Source organism: Odocoileus virginianus, chromosome 23 (genome assembly GCF_023699985.2).
Source record: "Odocoileus virginianus isolate 20LAN1187 ecotype Illinois chromosome 23, Ovbor_1.2, whole genome shotgun sequence".
Taxonomy (NCBI): Eukaryota; Metazoa; Chordata; class Mammalia; order Artiodactyla; family Cervidae; genus Odocoileus; species Odocoileus virginianus.
The window spans coordinates 53,363,217-53,384,799 of record NC_069696.1 but is presented as its reverse complement, the minus strand read 5'-3'; the positions used below and the strand labels follow the sequence as shown (position 1 = coordinate 53,384,799).

General features: G+C 39.2%; 1 protein-coding gene across 4 annotated transcripts in view; it reads right to left on the bottom strand.

Annotated features, from left to right (window-relative positions):
* Positions 1–21,583, bottom strand: part of NTN4 (netrin 4) — a 122,520-nt gene that overhangs the window by 59,348 nt on the left and 41,589 nt on the right. For 3 of the 4 annotated variants that reach the window (XM_020908707.2, XM_020908705.2, XM_020908706.2), the window contains exon 3: positions 13,784–14,059. The exons of the other annotated variant lie outside the window; for it this stretch is intronic. In XM_020908707.2, the coding sequence (XP_020764366.1) occupies positions 13,784–14,059 (276 nt within the window). The remainder of the gene's footprint in view (positions 1–13,783; positions 14,060–21,583) is intronic. 4 annotated transcript variants of the gene reach the window in all.

The following is a 21,583-nucleotide window of genomic DNA, read 5'->3' as shown; positions in this document are numbered from 1 at the left end:
CTATGTAGAGAGTTACTGTAAGCCGAAGGCATAAGGTTAGTCAGGGAGGGAAATGAGAACAATAAAGATGAAGATGATGATGATAAATAATAAAAATAATAGTAGTAGTTAATATTGATTAGCAATTACTATGTACCCAGGTGCTGTTCTAGGCATTGTATAAATATTAATTCATTGGATTTACACAAGAACCCATAGTATTTTATTTGCTAAGACGTGTCGGACTCTTGCGACCCCAAGGACTATAGCCCACCAGGATCCTCTGACCATGGGATTTCCCAGGCAAGAGTACTGGAGTGGGTCGCCAGTTCCTTCTCCAGGGGATCTTGCCAACCCAGGGATCAAACCCAGGTCTCCTATATTACAGGCAGCCTCCTGCATTGCAGGTGGATTCTTTACCAACTGTGCCACCAAGGAAGGCCCACAAGAACCCTATAAGGTAGGTATAATTATTGCTGTCATTTTACAAATTAGAAAACTGAAGCTGAAAGAATTTAAGTAATTTACCCAAGAATTCTATAGCAGTCTGACTCCAGAGTCACCATCTTAACCCTTAAATGACCTGGGGGAGGATGATTTTTGAGAGATCTGCTTTGGCCAAATATCTTCAATGTGTTACTTAAATAATATTGATGCTTCAAATCAATTTGTCTGTCCTTGAAGAGCTCCTCAGGATGAAGGTGGGTATGGACTCAAAGTGAGTCATTTCAAGGGTATTCTGTTCTTGAATGGATTATTTGTCCTCTTCTTCTGTGAGAAGCCTAGCAGTTTTGGCAATGGGTGAATATAGGAAGACTGAATATAGGAAGACTGGCCCCATTTCCCACACTGGGCATCAATAAGTTCAGGGCATGTAGAGAATATTTTTAGATTCTTATTGGTGCAGTGTAAAATCTGTCTGTACCTTGGAAATTCTGATGCCTCCTAGGGGTATTTCTGGGCCACTGCAGGTGTTAACAAGTATTAACTTAGAAGTGAAAGTCGCTCAATCCTGTCCAACTCTTTGTGACTCCATGGGCTATAACCCATGGAATTAGCCAGGCCAGAATTCTGGAGTGGGTAGCCTTTCCCTTCTCCAGGAGATCTCCCCAACCCAGGGATTGAACCCAGATCTCCCGCATTGCAGGTGGATTCTTTACCAGCTGAGCTATAAGGGAAGCCCAAGAATATGGAAGTGGGTAGCCTATCCCTTCTCTAGGGGATCTTCCCAACTCAGGAATCAAACCTGGAGTCTCCTGCATTGCAGGCGGATTCTTTACTTTTCCTTTGGTAACTATAACTCATATGCCTATGAGTCTGTTTCTGTTTTGTGAATAAGTTCATTTGTATCTTTTTTTATATTCCACATATAAGCAATATTATATTGTATTTGTCTTTTTCTGACTTAGTATGATAATCTCTAGGTCCATCCATGTTGCTGCAAATGGCATCATCTTATTCTTTTTTATGACTGAGTAATATTCCATTGTGCATATATACACACACACACACACACACACACACACACACACACACACATATACACGCCACATCTTTATCCATTCATCGGTTGATGGACATTTAGGTTGCTTCCATCTCTTGACTGTTGTAAATACTGCAGCTATGAACACTGGGGCACATGTTTCTTTTTGAATTAGAGTTTTCATCTTTTTTGGATATATGCCCAGAAATGGGGTTACTGGTTCATATGGTAAGTATATTTTTAGTTTTTTAATGAACCTCCATACTGTTTTCTATAGTAGCTGCACCAATTTACATTCCCACCAACAGTGTAGGAGGGTTCCCTTTTCTCCACATCCTCTCCAGCATTTATTGCAGACATTTTTTTTTGCAGACATTTTAATGACGGCCATTCTAATGCTGTGAGGTAATACCTCGTTGCAGTTTGATTTGCATTCTCTAATAATTACTGATGCTGAGCATCTTTTCATGTGCCTGTTGGCCATCTGTATGATTTCTTTGGAGAAATGTCTACTTAGATCTTCTGTCCATATCTGCATTTTATTACCTCTGAACTATTTCACAACTCCATAAGCTGTAGAAAATTAATTATAGTGCAAATAGTTCTTCTCCACAGAAATGCAAGTCAGTTGTGTCTGACAGTGCAGTTGAACATTTCTTATCATATTGACCAGTTTTGCACCTCTTTGTAAATATATTTATTTGCCAATGTATGTGTGGTTTTTTAAATTTTTCTTTGAAGCAGTAGTAAGGTCTTACTGGCCCCTTATTAAGTACTGAGTTAAGTAAAATTGTTGACACATATTTATATCTGTGTGAATCATGACTTTACTCTTTAAAAGAATATCCTTTAATATTGCCATTTCTTATCCTCCACATGTTATCTAAATTTCTTCTATGCAGACTACTTAAGAATATACTTCTAAAAGTGGAATTTCAACATGCTATATGTGGTTATCTTTACAAGATTAATTCTACTAGCTTTGTTTTTTCCATTTCATCAGGCACTTCATCTCTCCTGTGGAGACTGTAATAAATATCTCAGCCATAAAAGTGCAAATAGCATTAAACTAAAAACTGTGATGCCTAGGAGGCTTACGAAGATTTACATTTAGATAAAATCAAACTATTGCCAATTTAGGTGATTTTTTTTTTCTATACTTACTTCATTACATAGAACTATCTCTTATTTGCTTTTTGTTTCCAATGAGCTTTGTGTATTATTTCTGACTACGGGCTTTTAAAAATGATGTCTGTCCAACAGACTTATTTGGATAAATCCTACAAATGAATATGTAGGTTATATGCATAATCTGGTTTCAGATTTGCATGTGTACAATGGAAACAAAGCAAGGCACTCTGATTTTAAGACATTTATTTTGGTGTATCTATGGGATTACCTCAAAATGCCAAGTTAGGTCCCTTTCTACAGTTACAATTTCTTCAAGGTACAAAGCAAGAGAAGATTGACAAATACCATTAGATTCTTGCTGCAGTTCTTGTTTATAGGCAGACTTTGACTTTACTAAAAGACTATATACGAAACCATCTTAGTATACAGATTCGACATTTGAAATCTGTTTCAAGCCAGATTGCTACCTGGTTACTGTGTTGAGTTACTGGAACAGTTGCTACATAGCCCTGTGACCCACTTCATCTCTCTTCTTCATTTGATCTCAGTTAAGTCCTGTTTTCATAAGTTCACTTTGCACTTATCTTTTTATATTTAAGCTTTTCCAGGGTCACAAGGCAAGTCAGTGGCAAAACAGGGAACAAAACTCCCAAGAGAATCCAAAAATATTAGAGGCTTCCATCTTAGAACAGTGATGTCATCAGAAAGATTTTTTTTTTCCTTCCCACAAACACCTAAAATAACTTCTTAGGATAAACTTTCTTGAGAGGAAAAAAGGATAATTTCAAATTTTTATCTATTTAATTTGAATAATTTTAGAAAGAAAGAGCAGAAATGGATTTAACAATATATAACTTCTGTGCTGTTAAAACTATTAACACAACTATCAGACAAGAACCTGAGAAACAAGTGAAGGCAAATACTAGGACTCATTCTGTAAGCAACTTATCTGTGAAGCAGCATTGAAACAAGAATGAAGGAAGGTCTTGTGGGGTTTTTGTTCAGTGTCTTTTAGGATTTAGATGGGTTTTTATAATTAGTAGAAGACCAGGTGAATTCTATTAGAAATGCTGTGGGGGATCATTAAGTACTTTTCACTTGCTTAATGTGTTCACATAGCTTCTGGTTATTTTAAAGAAAATTCCTTGTCACAGACTATTTTGCATTCTCATACAATTTTAATTCATTCTACTTCACATTTCTCACTGTTTTCCTCTTTTCTTGACAGTTCGTTTAACTGTCACTCACTATTCTACACAGTGCAGAGGGTGTTATAAAAGTTGACTTGTTTAAGATAAATGAGCCCCTGACTGTCATACAAGAAGCCAATTGCTAGGGCATGTTTTCTTCCATAGCCTTTTTTTTATTAAATTAATTCATTCAGATGCTTCTTTTCACATTGGAAAATTGCTTGTTTCTAGGTGAACCTTGGAAAACATAGTCTTCATTACCGAATATGTTCATGTGAATGATCAAGGTGAAAATATTGATATATTAAAACTTATGCTTATTTGATAACTCTATCAGAATGTCATTACCAAATCTATGATCATTTGCACACATTCAAAAACAACAACTGCAGCTACTGAAAGAACTGGTTTTCTTCAATACCCATCCATCCAAAGCTATTGCTTTTTAAAACAGTCCCAGCTAATGACTGGGACTTGAAAAGAAATATATTCATTTTGTAAAGTTCCTTTATAACCAGCCATAGGTTGGTTTGTTTTTTAGCTTTTGATTTTTCTGAGATTATATTCACATAGCATAAAATACGTCGTTTCAACTATTTTAAAGTATATAATTCAGTAGTTTCTAGTATATCCAAAAAAATTATGCAATCATTGCCATTATCTCATTCCAAGGCATTCCCATTACTCCAAAAAGAAAATCTATGTCCATTAAGCAGTTATTGCCCATTCCTCCCTAAGCTCCAACTCCTAGCAACCACTAACCTACTTTGTCTTCATGGATTTGTCTTTCCTGGACATTTCATATAAAAGGAATAATACAGTATCGGGCCTTTTGTGTCTGGCTTCTCTCACTCAGCATAATGTTTTCAAGGTTCATTCTTGTTGTAGCATGTATCAGTACTGCATTCCTTTTTATGGCTGGATAATACTCTGTTGTATGGATATACCACATTTTGTTTATTCATTCATCAGTTGATGAACACTGTGTTGTTTCCACCTTTTGGCAAGAATAATGCAACTATGAATATTCATGTACAAGGTTTTGTGTAGACATTTCTTTTCCATTCACTTGGGCAGATAGATACTAAAGAGTAGAACTGCTGGGTCATAAAATAATTCTATGTTAAGCTATTTGAGGACCTGCCAGACAGCAGCAGCACCATTTTACATTCCTACCAGCACTGTGTGACGGTTCCAATTTCTCTGCAGCCTCATCAAAACTCGTTATTATCTGTCCTTTTTGTTATAGTCATTTTAATAGATGTGAAGAAGTATTTCATTGTAGTTTTGATTTGCATTTCCGGTGTTCATTGGAAGGACTGATATTGAAGCTGAAACTCCAATATTTTAACCACCTCATGCGAAGAGTTGACTCACTGGAAAAGACCCTGATGCTGGGAGGGATTGGGGGCAGGAGGAGAAGGGGATGACAGAGGATGAGATGGCTGGATGGCATCACCGACTCGATAGACATGAGTTTGAGTAAACTCCGGGAGTTGGTGATGGACAGGGAGGCCTGGCGTGCTGCGATTCATGGGGTCGCAAAGACTCGGACATGACTGAGCAACTGAACTGAACTGAATGACTAAGAATTTCAAACATCTTTTCATGGGCTTATTAGGCATTTTCATATCTTCTTTGGAAAAATATCTGTTTAAACCTTTGCCCATTTTTAAACTGGGTTCTTTTCTTAGCATTATGTGGATAAATGTGACATAAAGAGAATAAACTTTGGAATTAGATACATGGGGTCTCCAAGCCCTGCTCTCAATAACCTTGGATAAATTCCTTAATAACAAGCCACAGTGTCCTACCTATAAATAGTATTGGCTCCATGTATTTGAGAATTAAAAAAGAAAATGTGTGTAGATGTGTGACACAATCAATCAAGAGCAATCATTATTATTGATAATTTTTACCATCTGAAATGAATCCCTTATTTTTAAAATGCTATTGTTAATTCATTCATATATTAACTGGTGATATTTTGAACCCACTATGTGTTAGACATTTTGATTATTCCATCATCTGACATTAAAGAATCAGAGAGTTTAGCAGACAGGAAAAGCTGAATATGTAAGCAAATGATATAGTGAGGTAAATATTTTAATTGCGAGAGGTACAGGGAACTCTTGGAGGTCTGAGGAATGATTGGGGCTTTGTGTCTAGGCCACTAATAACCTATTTGTTTGACAAAATAGGTTGTAATTCTTTGCTTCACATGTTAGTGAAGTTAAGTGCCAAAACAGAACCCCACAGACTGAAATTCCCTTTTTATTACCTATGAGAACTGAATTAAGTTGCAAATGAGAATTAGAGACTAAATATACTACAGTTATGATCTTTAGCCCTTATTCAGAATAATGGAAATACTAGGATCCCATGTTTTCTTTAATCTTAACGCCTACTCAGGCCTTATCTGGGAAACAATGAAACCAGTGCCCTTCAGGAATCCTGAGAGCTGAGTGAGCCAGCTAAGTTACTCGTGCCCCTAGAGATGCAAAAACAGAAGGCCAGGGATACTCGGTCAGTGTTTACTTTCACAAATTCAATCATCGTGTGTATGTATAAAATATTTACTAGTGGAAAAGTGATCATTTTCCCATTTCCACATATATTGTAGTTTTTGAAACCATAATTTTCTCTGCTTTTTCTATCTAGAGAGCTAGAGCAAAGAGTTTAAAAGATACCAAAATTTCATATGATTAATCATATGACTAAAAAATCTTATTAAGAATTAACTATTATTGTAAAGTAATTAGCCTCCAACTAATAAAAATAAATGGAAAAAAAAAGAATTAACTAACACTATACTGTTTCTATACCCCCACACATGTACTATTCCACTAAATATTTACATTGCTAAGATATATGACTGTAGTTCGTTATAGTATTAAGGTTTTGAATGCCAAGACTAAGACAATTTGCTTTTCTCACTATTTGAAATGACTCTGAAGTTTCTCCACCTTGTGGAATAATTATTATATATATTATATACCCATATATATATAAACACATACATACACACACGTGTGTGTGTATATTTTAACTTTGTGTGTTTGGTCACTAAAATTCACCTCATAAGAGGGAACAGGAGTTAAATTACAACTTATCTTCTACTGAATGTAATTGTTTTAAGACAAATTGAAGTACATTTCCAGCTCTTACAAAATTGGCAAGACACAAGCGAAATACCACAGAGATATGAAGCCTGGGGTTGTGAACCAGATGTTAGATATCAGTAACTTCAGCTTCTTTCCATGTAGCTTCGCCCTCCACTCACTCCATAATATTAACAATTGAACAGGGAGACTAGGCTTCTAGACACACAGATCTGATCTAGGCTTCCAACTATCTATGAGATAGCATTTGGACCTTCCAAATGCTATAGCACTGAAAAGGAATTAGTCTTAAGAAAATTTGCAAAGTGATATGTTAAACTCATTTTTGCACCTTTACAATACTCAAAATTTGACCTAAATACACATGTGATTCACTTTCTGCAAAGCATGTTCATGAAAAGTTGAATATACAAAATATACTATTTGGAGAATCAACCTTATTTTCCTGTTGGCCTGTATTTTATTTTCAGAGATGTCAGCTCTCACACTAACATCTTAGCTTTCCAGTATTTTTATCCTTTAACCTCTCTGTTAAGCAGTCCAAAAGCCCATAAACAAATACTTAAATGTTCTGGGGAATCTTGGAAAGGAACTTCACAGGGAATTGCTTTCCTGAGTGCAAAAATTATTTTATAACACCTCTAGTTCTTAAGTCTTCTGGTTTCCTAATCATCAAGTAAAAAGAGTAATCTTAGGCAACTTCTGCCATTAAAAGAGAATATGTCTTACTGTTTAGAGGGAAAATAAGGCTAGATTCATTTGCAGTCTTATGGTCAAAACACCAGCAATCTCCAACATGAACATATTTTCCTGACTTGTCCTGTTTCCTAGTAAGCAGGTAGTAATGGAGTATGGAGAACATTCTGACACCTTCTATTATTATATCCATAGTTACTCATTGCCAAGCGACTACTGGCAAAGCTATACCATGCTAACATAGGAACACTGAAATAAGAACACTAAGATTTTGAAATGAGTTGAGAACAGTCTCACACTAACTGGGTCAGGTTGGCAGTTTCTATTTTGTTAACATTAGGAACAACACTGTGTCCGCGTTGGTGATAGGATTACCCACTCCTCCATGTGACACATCAAATGCCTGATGATGCTGATGCCTTTCATTAGCTGTGAAAATGATTTAGGGCTGGAAATGGAAGTAAAGAATGGTAGGTCCAGAAATCCCTCTTTCTAGTATAACCAAAGATACTCATCAAAGATGATTCACACTCTCCAAAAGACAGGTACTTCTAAATTATTTTCTTTGTAGATTTTCTAGACTTGATTTTACTCTTTCTTCCCTTCGGACCATTTCACTAATGAACAGAAGAGAAGAGAAAACCAATGATAATTTCAGGTTCAACATTAAAATGCAGATGATTTGGATAGATTACCTATTCCTTTGAAAAGAGTCTCTTTAGTGAGAGTTTTTCTTGGTAGGCATATTGAGGGTAGAGGTAGGGTACAGTAACAAGAACTCTGAATGTACAAATTACTATCACTGCGACTATAAGCAGGTAAATTAATCTCTCTGTACCTCAGTTTCCCTTATCTGTGAAACAGTATTGAAAATGCTCATCTTCCAGGATTGTAGTAAGGATCAAGGGGAAAAAAATGCTTGGGAACAGGCTTTATAAAATGTAAAACTGAAGAGCTTTTGGTGGTGGAAATAGTCTTTGCTCTCTTGTGTCCTCATTGCTCAGTTTATTTATTTTTTGGCCACGCCACACTGACCTGCGTCTTCTGCAATAAAAGCGCGGAGTCCTCACCACCAGACCACTAGAGAATTCCCTCTGCTCGGTTCAGAGCCCACAATCCATGATGACTATTAATTACTGGAGTCTACCTCCACCTCTCTTGCCCTCATGCCCTTTCTACGCTCTTTTTCACTCTGTTCTTGACACAGTATCAACCCTGTATAGATTAAATTTTCACAGTACAACAACAGTAAAAAGGGATGGGCAATGAATTTAACCTGAGCTCTACTCTTCATTAACTTCTGGGAAGTCAGCTGGCATTCCCAAGCCTCAGTTCCTCATCTAAGAAAGAAAGTGATGATGACACTTCACCCAGCTGTTGTGAAGATTCAGTTCAGTAACGCCTGTAACATGCCAGCACAGAACCTGGCACAGTGAGTGGTAACTATTATTAGTAGTTTTTATAATCCGTGACAATTACTTTTTTCTCTGCTGAGAACTCAGACCTGACACTAATTTGCAAATGTTCATTTCCAAATATACGTGTATGTTTGCTATAAAAATATTTTTAAATTTTTAATATTCCCATTTAATAACCTTATTGTTTTTAAACCCTATGTTCTTTTCCTTAATACCTTGAAGAGTCAAGAGCTTTCAAATTAATACATATTCACAGTACAGCAAAGAATTTTTAAAAAGAACATAAAACTATGGCCTTAAATCTGTCCTGAATTTATAAAACATGTCATATAAGATGTACAAATATAAATATGTGAATAAAAGTATTCATATTCGGAGGAGAACAGTGTTTGTAATGACACTATATGAATGATTCTGCTACCTGCCTTACACAGCTAGTAGCTAAGTAATATCTTCCTCAAACCTCACTCTGGTTCCACAAGTTTTGATGTTTACCTTCAGATTTAGAACACATTAGTCAAAACACTGTCACTCTTTTATAGGAGTTTCTGGCTACAAAAGAAAAATCCACCTTAACCTTAGACTAACTCAAGGCATTTAAACAATTCTCCATGGCATTCTAAGGCCTCTGTGTTACCCAATGAATGGTATTTTAGTAAAACAATGAAACCTTCCATGTTCCTTCTTATTACCATCCATCATCCCACAGCTGTAAAATCGCCAACTGCTGGGGAAAAGGGAACTAAATCAGTCCTCCCCGGCTGCACAGAGAAAAAGCTTAAGCTCTCCCTGCCACATCATTTCTGGGATCCCAGCAGGCAGGAATCAAAGTACCATTTTCCTTGACACAACACCCCTAGCTAGTCTTATAAACATGTCAAAAAGCACCTACTCTATGATTTATTCTTGTTATTATTGGGAAAGAAGTGTCTGTGAGAGAAGTGGTAGAAAAGACAATGCGAGATAACAATAGTGATGTAAATAGTGGCTACCGAATGGAAGGCAGTGGCTGCCTGTTTTTAAGCCTCACAATAACTGTGACATTGATCTCATTTCCTTAGTGAAAATTTTCTTGCTCCAGTGGTGGCAGACTCGCTGTTTTTCATCGAACATGATTTCTATAATACGATCTATTGATAAAACCCCTCAGCTATGGGAAGACAAACAGGCTGACCATTAATGTCAGAACTAGGGCTTCTCACGAAGCCTCTAATATGGGCTATTTCTCGTGCCGGATCCACAAAGGAACCCCCAACACCATACAGTGCTTCCTTTAAAGCTTCCACAATATTACAGTGGAGTGATGGGCAGGTTTTGGGAGGCTCTGACTTTCTTACACATGTAAATTCTTAGAGAAAGGCTGTAAATATAAGGATGGGGAAGAATTTAGAGCCACAAAGCCACCAATGTTTCTGCCCCCATTTCACTATATGTTCTTTTTTGAAAAACACTGCTGAGTGTTAGCACTGTGGTTGAAAGAAATGATTCACTTACCACCATCCACCCTCCTTTATCCCCCTTGTGAATCTCATAAGCTCCAAGGCTGAAGACAAGAAGGTTTTCTCTGTTCTCTCTCATCAGGAAACTCACTGAATGACCTGGTGGCTGTCATGAGAGAGGCAGCCAGTTGCCTGTGTCCCCTGCCACGGAGGTGTGGCTGATTCTGTCATGTAGACGGAGAATTCCTTGGTTGGCCACTCCACCTGCTTAGGTGGGTGTTAGACCTGTGAAATGAAACTTGCCAGTTTGGTCATGTGCCGCCCTTTGTGGGAGAAGCCCTCTTTCTTGAGGCTAGAGGCAAGTTGAATCTGAGCACTGATGACACAGTTGGCCATGCCTTTCATTTCTTGCAACCATTGTTTTTTGCAAATCTGGGCTGGTCTCAGGGATTAAGGCAACCAGGACCCCACTAGAATACATGTGATGGACCAAGATCTACAAGAGCAATTTCACCCTTTTGGCGCATCAGCCTCTCTGCAGAACCACAGTGGAGGCTCCCACATGCTCACATGTACGCACAGGACTGGCAGAGACAAACACCAATGCCCTCTTTAATGAAGTGTTGCACGGCCCAGACACCCCTGTTACCATCACCACTGGCAAAGCCCTTGATCATCTGGCTGAAGACTATACAGAATGGTTGTATTTTAAGACTTCTGCCATCAGCAGACCATGTCAGAAAGGGGCACGGGGTGGCTCTGCCTTGCTGCTGGTACCGATAACACCTCACTTCAAATCTGGGTATCGAGGCCTGCAGGGGCACTGGGGCAGCAGCGGCTGAGGCTGAAGCACTGGGAACTGATGATGTCCCTACCAGCTAGTATATAAAGATGCTTGCTTTTATTGAGGGGCCACAGCTAGGCCTGGCTGTCCTTGTCCTCAGAAGCACAGAGGGATCCCTCTGGAGAGTCACAATGGTCACGTAGCCTGGGGGGGTGGTATGATTGGTCTTCAGTTTGCAGCTTACCAGGCTTCATATCTTGACCAGCTTGTCCCAGGCACAGGAGGCAGTGACGGAATTGCTGCTATTGAGTGAGAAGCATATGCAAGACACCCCTCTCAGTGGCTTTCAGTGGCTCTCACTCTGGACAGTGTATTTGCAAATATCCAGAATATATAATAAAAACTTCTGGGATTTTCTCCTCAGCCTTAGAAAGTGTTGCTAGAATTGGCAAAGGATTGGCAGAGATAATCTGCCAACTTGAAAGTTTATATTCAGAAGATTTACTTAAAAAAAAAAAAAGAAAGAAGCTATTGCTTTTAAATGCATACCCATGAATGCTTTATAAGGCTCTTGAGAATTCTGGTAATTTAGTTTGGTTGATCAGTCATTCAGGTTGTCTCACAGGTCATGAGACAAATCAAATGTCCTATTCTGTGCCACTCATGTTTTGGAAGCCTCTAAGCTTGTATCCATCCTCAGGACTCTACCCTGAAATTATCCTGTAAGGCTCAGGTTACAAGAGACAGTTGAAGAAACAAGAGGCCAGTATTGTCGTCTGTTTGCGCTGCTAGAAGAAAGTACTATAGACTGGGTGGATTATAAAGGACAGAGATTTACTTCTCAGAGTTTTGAAGGCTGAACGTCTGAGATCCGGGTGTCAGCCTGGTCAGGTACTGGTCAGGTACTGGAAGAAAGCCTTCTTCTAGGTCGCAGACCACTCGCTGTGTCCTCATAGGATACAAGGAGAGCTAGCAAGCTGTCTGGCCTCTCCTTTTCAGAGCACTAGACCCATTCATGAGGGCTCCACTCTCGTGATCTAATCACGTCCCAAAGGCTCCATCTCCATGTACCATCACACTGGGACTACGGGCTCAACAGAAAAATTTGGGGGTGGGGACACAAACATTCAGTACATTGCAGCCTGCAGGCTCTCCTTTCACTAATGCACCTAAATATAATGGCAGAAAGTTATTAACATCTTACCTTATACAAACTTGTTTTCAGTCCAGTTGGCTGACATGTCTCTAGAATATCTAGGTTACTTTCTATTTGACTAATACCTGAACCCAATAACTTAGGTATAAAAAATTATTTCATCATTTATTTGAAACAATATTGAATCAAAAACCCCATTAATGAGTAGAAACTAGTAGATGTTTGTTGAATGAATATTGCACTTTCTTCCACTTGGGAGCCCCAGCTTCACTTCGAAGTAATAGCATTATTTCTATACTTGTTACTTCCTGGCTGCTGTCCTAATCATTTCAGTTACCCCAATGCCACTCTGCACCCCGCTAACTCAGCCGAACTAACAAGATTATCAGGCTGGCTAACTGGTTCATGGTCCCTGGTGGCCCTATCCAGAAAAAAGACAAATGTGGAAAAAAAAAAAAAAAGACAAATGTGTATGTCAGCTCTTTAGGTAACAAAGTAAGGATAATCTGGAGCCTTTTAAATTTATTTATTTTTGATTTGGTTTGATTAGAAGTATCAGAAGAAAATGTAGAAAGACTCAGAATGCTCTCCTATCTCCCTATTCTCCATCCATACCTCCACATGAATCCCAACATGGTACTTGCTGTCTGAGACACTCTGTGCCCTTTTTGGAAGAAGATGAGGTGAGGACAAACGGTGACAGTAATTTACATCCTCTCCCTAGTCCTGTGTTGCTATCATTCAACCAAATACCTGCTGAACACCTTCTTCTGGCTCAGGTAACACACTAGATCCTGAGGAGACACAGATCACACAGTGTCTGTCCTCCTGGGAGATGCAAATAAGTAAAAGTTCACAATGAGAACTGTGAGAGAATGAGAAGTGTGAGCCTAGAGGAAAGGGCATTTAAATCTGCCTTAGGGTGAGAGGCCACTCTTAAGAGAGGAAAATTATCCGTTCTACTGGCTGGCAAGCAGAAGATACCAGGAATTAAACTAAGGTTCTTGGTTTTTACACTCTAAAATCTATTCAACAATAGTGCCCATTTACTGTCAAAGCTGGTTTCTATGTGATAACGCCACAAATATGATTATGCTAACCTCTCCTACTGCTCACCTTACATTTTATATATGAAGGTCACGGCACTAAAATCTGGCATGAATGTTTTCCAAGGAACCTGGTTATCATGCTGGACTATTTATAATTCAAAAATGGAAGATTAAAAAAAAAAAAAACAAGTTAATAGGCACATCCTGGGATGGCCATGGCGTTGGAGGAGTGAATCATCAGAGAAAGAAAGCAGCACTATGTAAGCACGGACTCACGGTAAGAGAACTTAGACTGTCTAAGGGCTTTCTTCCTGAGTAAGGACTTGTTTTACATACCACGTGGAATGCGCCTGGGGCCTTGACAGGTCTGAAGCCATCAACAGGTATGCACTGGTCAGCATGGCCGTTACAGAAGCAGCTGCCCTTAACAATGAAGTCATAGACTGCATAGTGTGTAAAATGCTGAGGCTTTGCATTCAGGTGGTTTCTCTGACAGGGACAAGACTGTCGTTTCAGCAGCTGCACACGGAGGTTGGTGATCTTCAGCTGCTCCTGCACCTTGGCACTGTAAGGGTTCTCATCATTCGGTGGTGACAAAGCTCTGAAAATAACCTGTAAAGAAAAAGAAAACGCGGTGCATATACAGGACTGTGTGCAAACCCTGAAGTCTTTGGCCCTGTGTAGTCCTGCTTTGCTTTATACCTTTTGTCATCTACAAATGATAAGGTAAGAGGGTTTCAGACCTTGATCCCATCTGGGGAAGAGCTGCCCTATTATTCCAAGGAACAGATGTGCTGCCTGTTTGGATGCAGAAGTATAAACTTAGTAATAGCAGAAACCCGACTCTTGGGATAAAGGCAGCCATACAAAGATCTTGGGAGAAGAGCTTTCCAGGCAGAAGGAACAGCAGTTTAAAGGCCTTTAAGTAGAATCAAGCTTGGCTTATTCAAGGAAGAACAACAAGATCAGTGTGACCAGGGTCCAGGGGACAAGGGGACAGTGTTCGGAGAGGAGGACAGAGCTGTTGTATGACAGATTATGAATAGAGTGCCCTTTAAAGGCCACGGTAGAGTCATTCTAATCGTAGTGGGAAGCCACTGGAAGGTAATAGGCAGAGAAGTGATGTGATCTGATTTGCATTTCTAAAACAGGGAACTTACTTTTGTGAGGAGGGTAGATTACAAAGAGTAAAGAACAGAAGCAAGACCAGTTAGGGAGAGACTGCAAAATAATAAAGATCCAGGCACTTATATTTCTAAATGAGGTATGACCCTTTCAAAGGCTCATCAGTTATTAACTGAGGCCACTTCCACTAGAAATATTTTTGGTCCTCCTTTTCTGGATCCGCCTGGCAAGCTTGTGGCATTTATATATTTGGAATATTTTTGTGTGTTAGTCACTCAATGATGTTCAACTCTGCAACCCCATGGACTAGAGCCCACCAGGCTCCTCTGTGCATGGAATTCTCCAGGCAAGAATGTAGGAGTGAGTTGCCATTTCCTTCTCCAGGGAATCTTCCCAACCCAGGGACTGAACTCAGGTCTCCTGCATTGCAGGCAGATGCTTTGCCATCTGAACTTCTAGGGAAGCCCGAAAGTGAAGTCACTCAGTTGTGTCTGACTCTCTATGATCTCATGGATTGTAGCCTTCCAGGCTCCTCCATCCATGGGATTTTCCAAACAAGAATACTGGAGTGGGTTGCCATTTCTTTCTCCAGGGGATCTTCCCAACCCAGGGATCAGACTCAGGTCTCCCCTCATTGCAGGCAGACTCTTTACCATCTAAGCCACCAGAGAAGCCACAATATTTTTACTGGTAGTAAATATACAACCCTTTGAGAATGGATCTGATTTCTGAAATTAGTCAAAAGTCATTTAAATCCGAGGAAGGCAATGGCAACCTACTCCAGTACACTTGCCTGGAAAATCCCATGGACGGAGGAGCGTGGTAGGCTGCAGTCCATGGGGTGGCTAGGAGTCGGACACGACTGAGCAACTTCACTTTCACTTTTCACTTTCACTCATTGGAGAAGGAAATGGCAACCCACTCCAGTGTTCTTGCCTGGAGAATCCCAGGGACGGGGGGAGCCTGTGGGCTGCTGTTTACGGGGTCGCACAGAGTCGGACACGACTGAAGCAACTTAGCAGCAGAAGCAGCATTTAAATCCAATGCAGTAAGTAATAAACCTGATTGAGTTAGTTAACAGCACTTTTTGTGAAAAGCAAAATATAATTAAGTAATGATTTTTTTTTGTTTGTTTAGGTTGTCGATAGATTTTATAGGCAATTTAAGTTGTTAGGAGGGAGGGAGGAAAACCAGAGGGAGGAAGGCTCAAAAGGGCATGTGAAGGAGTCTATACCATATACGGGGGTAATAACATGGGCCTTGGGGTGGGGTGGTGTAAAATTCTCTAGTGGACCTGTTACTTTGAAGTAGAGACTGGTGGAGAAGGAAATCACTGCCTGTTGAAAACAGTGAATATAAATATAACATAACATGAAGCATTATTAGAAGGAAGGCAACACTCATGCATGAGTTGCCTCAACACTCATGATGTGTTACACCTCATCATGCAGTTAAACAAAACAGACAAACCTCAATTAATCTCATTGATTTATATAGTAAGAAACAGGAAGCTCCTTTGAAAAATTCTTAAGCATCTCTTGGCTTTAAAAGAAAAATGTGAAAACCCTATTTACAAGAAAACAGAAATATTTTGATAACCACATACAGCCATCCCTTGGTATTCAAGAGGACTGGTTCCAGCACTGCCCCCGCCCCAATACCAAACTCTGCAAATGCTCAAGTCCCTTAGTTGGTCCTCCAGATCCACAGATATGAAGCCTGTGGATACAGAGAGCTGACTGTAGTATGAAAGAAATAATTAAAAAGTAAGCTTTGGATAAACTCTCATTTAAAGTTTATCTCATTTAGAATGTGTGTAAAAGTGACTTCCCAGGAAAAAAAAATTTCCTCGAGGAATACTTTATAGAAAAATTTCATTTTACAAATCTATTTTGCATGGAAAGTATGAAAAGACAAGACTCTACTGTGTAGGATCAGATTTTCAGGTCTACTGGTACAGAACTGTACTCAGTGAAATATAACTTAAGGCAAGGTTCAATGGACGCTAGGCGTCCTTTAGCCAATTCTCCATCCAGCATCCAGAGTGATTCTTCATTAACAGAAATTGGGCCATGTCCCTTGCTTAAATCCACACCCACCCAGGGACCTCCCATTTCTATCAGAATAAAATACAAAATCCTTATAATGGCCCTGCTTTATTTTTTATCCTAGTGCTATTATTACCTGCACATTATAGTTGTTTAATGTTTTACTAGTAGTCTTCCCAATATAGAATATAAACTTTTGGGGGGGGGGGGGGCTGCTCCACAAAGCATACAGAATTTTAGTTCCCTGACCAGGGATCAAACCCATGCCCCCTGCAGTGGTAGGGCGGAGTCTTAACCACTGGACTGCCAGGGAATTCCAGTTCCCTGGAATGTGAACTTCTTGAGGGGAGTCACTGATGTATCTCAGGACAGTGCCTGGCACAGAACAGGCCTGCTATTCAATAAATTTTTGGTAACTGAATTGATTAATTATAACATTGTTCTCAGCATTCAAATAACAGGTGAGAATTCCAAATAACTTCCTTTTATAGGGTCGTAAAGAATTCATGTCACAGCACCATAAGGGAACAGGTAAGTTATATTAAAGCAATAGTTATAAATAATGAATTATGAACCAGTATGTAGCTAATTTTGAACTTGCAAAACTTAAGAAACCTGTGTCTTAAACAAGTCTGTCCCCTTCATTCACATGTAAGGTGGCAGAAAGCAACATAAAGTTTTTCAACAAATAATATGTCACCTATTTGAAAGTCAACATAGAACAAATGTATTTTGAGACTTCCCTAGTGGTCCAGTGGGTAAGACTCGTGCTCCCAACGCACGGGGCCTGGTTCCCTTCCTGATCAGGGAATAGGATCCCACATGCCCCAACTGAAGTTCTTGCACGTCACAATATGTGCCGCAACTAAGACCAGCCACAGCCAAGTAAATAAATATTTTTTTAAAAGAATGAATGTCTTTTTCTTTGAACAACAGACTAAACAGAACATGATTTTATATTTCCAATGATTAAAAATTTTTAAAAAGCAGTGACTTCATTGTGAGATTTACATAGGGTTTATTTTCCACATGACTCTCAAACACTGGCATTGTTAGACACTTGTGAAGAACTCTTGCTCTAAATAAGATCAGTGACGTGGCTACCTCCCAATTTATTAACCAGTGGTGCAAGGACATGGAAAAGGGTGACCAATGCTAAGTAATGTGTTCCACTGAAAAGTCTTTGCATACTACACTGTCACCCACCCATCCTTCTCCTCAACATTGGTGGCCACTGTTTGCTGTCTCTGCTCCTGGCACATTTTCACCCTTGACATTTACCCTAGCTCCCTCCCTCTCCCTCCCCGTGAGAATTGTTCAGCACATGCAGGCTACAGGAAGATCTGTCAAGGTTTGCAGGAACTCAGAGGCTCTGTGGCTTCCTGAAGCCAGCCTGTGGACGCTGAATGGTGGCTCTGTGCTTGGTGTGCATGACACCCCAGCTGGCACGCTGATATCAGCAGGGAACGGGCACTGTGACCCCGAGGCTACGTGCTGGAGAGGAGACAGAGTGCCACAGACACAAAGTGGACGGGAATTTAAACCATGAAATCTTTTTTTCCAGAAAGGAGACGCCTTAATCTGATACCCTGGGAAATGGATCTGCCCTGCACCAGGAAACAAAGAGTGTGCCAATCCAGATGCTTCAAACTTCTGGCAGGTCGCCTTTTGGGTCCCACCCAGTTTTTCTTCAAACATCCACAGAAGAAGCCTGTATGGCACTACTAAAACGAAGGAAGGAACAGTGCAGAAGCTCTCCATATAACATCAGCCTCTGTGTCTTTCTTCCCATCAGGAACTGGGTGTACACAGGGGCCATCGCTGTTCCTCTGTCTGTGATTGCTTCTGAAGATGCACTCCTAACAAGACATCGTTAAAAAGCCAGAGGGGGATGAGGATCCAGCCCATTTCGATGTTTCCAGCTTGTTAGTGATACTGGCCAGGACTTCATGATCTTAGCTTCCCAGCTGATTCAGATGGTAAAGAATCTGCCTGCAATGCAGGAGACCCTGGTTCTATCCCTGGGTTGGGAAGATCCCCTGGAGAAGGGAATGGCTACCCACTCCAGTATTTTGCCTGGAGAATTCCATGGACAAAGGAGCCTGGCCAGTTACAGTCCATGGGGTTACAAAGAGTTGACACAACTGCACTCATGATCTTATCTTTTTAACTAAGAAATTTGATTATGTTTTAGTGATTAAACTATGCTTATTACAGGAAAATCTGCCACTCAAAGTGTAGAAAACATTAAAAACCTACAATTTGATCCACCTGGAAGACAGCCAGGGATGCCAACTTGATAATATTTCTCCATGTGAACTTCTATATGTATACATACAGAACATAATGTACAAACTTTGGCTCAATTTAGCAATACCTTGTGAACATTCTTCCAAATCATTAAAAATAACTCTACATCAGTTGTTCTCAAAGTGTGGCCTCCTAGACCACTATCATCAGTAACAACCTAGGAACTTGTTCAAAATGCAAATTCTTGGGCCCTACACCAGATTGACAAATCAAAAACTCTGGAGATGGAGCCCAGCAATTTGTGTTTCAACAAGCCTTCCAGGTGATTTTGGAGCACAATAACATTTGAGAATCACTGCCACATAATTTAAAAACCTGCTTAGCATTCCATTGTGTGAATATGACATAATTTATTCAGCCAGGCTGCTCTCATTAGGCATCTAAATTGTTTCCAGCTTTTCAGTATAACTAATTACAAAGTACAATGTTATAGCTAGAATATGGGAGTTTATAATAATATCTTGACACATTTCCAAATGTGAAAATCAAAAGTTATAGTTTCAAAACCTATCTGAGCTTCTTGAACGAAACATGTACCCTTTCTTACCCAATCTTTGGAATCCACATTTCTCAGGCTTGCCTCACTTCTCTAAGCCTGGAATGCCTCAGACTTTGCCTACGGATCTAGATTCTTGGCTTAGGATCTGCCATTTCTCATGCCCTACGAAAACAAAGAGATCTTTAAAAAAATTCTGAACAGGTTAGAATCACCTATATGTTCTTTCTTTTCTAGAATACTTACAAAAAACTCTCAATAATACTGAGAATTAGTTTTAAAATGGCATTCTATGTATTTACATAGCGTTTTATTTATACTCAAAAATTTCAACAGAGTACCAACACAGTGTGGACAAAATAAGAAGCAGAGTAATATTAGGTATATAATAGTCAAGGGATTCTTTCCATTTTAAACTCATAATTTACTTACTGTTTTATACCTGAAATTGTATTGCCTGTGTAGAATCATAATACTTCAAGAAACTTAGTTATCACATTAAAAACAAAAAAAACCAAAACTTTTTAGCTGCTAGTTTGAGGAAAATTTCAGGTCCGAGCTGATTACCCGTTCGATGGATTCCTCTGGCACTTGTTCTTTCCATGATGGCATTTTTACACCAGCACATTGTAATTGCTTATTTACTTGTCTGTATCCCACATTAGACTCTGCTCAGTGGGCAAGGATCTTGTTTGTCTGGTTAACAGCTGTGTCCCCCAGCATGTGTCACAGTCTTTGGCAAATTGTAGCATTTCATAATTAAGTTGAATGAATAAATGAATGACTGATTTCTCCAAATAGCATTTTTTAAAAAGGAGAAGCCAAATAGGGAATAGGGTTTAGAAAAACAAAGAAAGCAAGATGGTCTTACAACAAGTTCTGCACTCCTGATGAGGGGTATGTGAACACACATATTTGTATAAATACCTATGTAAAAATACAGGTAGTACATTTCAAGTGGTTTCATAGATTATTTCCCTTCAGTAGCACACAAGACCTTTCATGTTTTCAGAAAACAAATCAGGCAGGCATGAGCAAGGACCCAAACACATACAAATACTAGATATTTCTCATGGTTTCTGGTCTAGTTTTTTTTTTATCTGCCAAAACTAGAAGCTTTAGGATCATAACTGTAACTGTTATTTAATGGTTTTTGAAAACCTAGATAGCTTCATGTTCTCAAAAGAGCTTTTGGTTTCAATGATTTTCTCTGTTTTTCTATTTCGTTTTTGCTTTTTAAAAAAAATCTTTTTAAATTTATTTCTGGCTGTGCTGGGGCTTCAGTGCTGCTCGGGCTTTTCTCTAGCTGTGGTGAGCGGGGGTCACTCTACTTGGCGTGGCTTCTCTTGCTGTGAAGCATGGGCTCCAGGTTGGGCAGGTTTTAGGAGCTGCAGCGCACAGGCTCAATAGTTGTAGTGGTTGGGCTTAGGTCTCCGAGGCATGTGGGATCTTTCCAGATCAGGGATCCAACCCATACCTTCTGCACTGGCAGGCGGATACTTTACCACTGAACCGCCAGGGAATGAATCCCCTTATTTTTGCTTTTATCTTTATTACTTTCTTCTGCTTCCTTTGGGTTTCATTTTCTTTTACTAGTTTCTTGATAGAACTGTAGATCATTGTTTTGAGACCTTTTCCCCTAAGTGCTTCTTTAGTTGCAGCTCAGAAATTTTTCTATGCTGTATTTTCATTTATAATTTAGCAGATTCCATGGGTTATTCAAAAACGTGTAATTTCCAAATATTTGGGGATTTTTTCAGATACCTTCCTATTATTGATTTCTAAGTAATTCCTTTGTGATCAGAGAATAAACTTTGTATTATTTGAATATTTTTATATTTCTTGGCACCTGTCTTATGACCCAGTATATGACTTACCTTGATAAATGCCTTTGAAAAGATTTATATTCTACTGTTGTTGGTGAAGTGTTACATAAATGTTAATTACATCAAGTTGGTTGATAATGTAATTCAAATCATCTATATTCTTTTCCCTACTTGTTATATCATGATTTTCTCTACTTATATATCAATTCAGTGAGAAAGTTGTTGAAATCTCCAACTATAATGATCAGTTTATCTATTCCTTCTTGCAGTTTTTGCCACATTCATTTTGAAGCCTTTTTATTAGGTGCATAAACATTTAGGGTTGTTATGT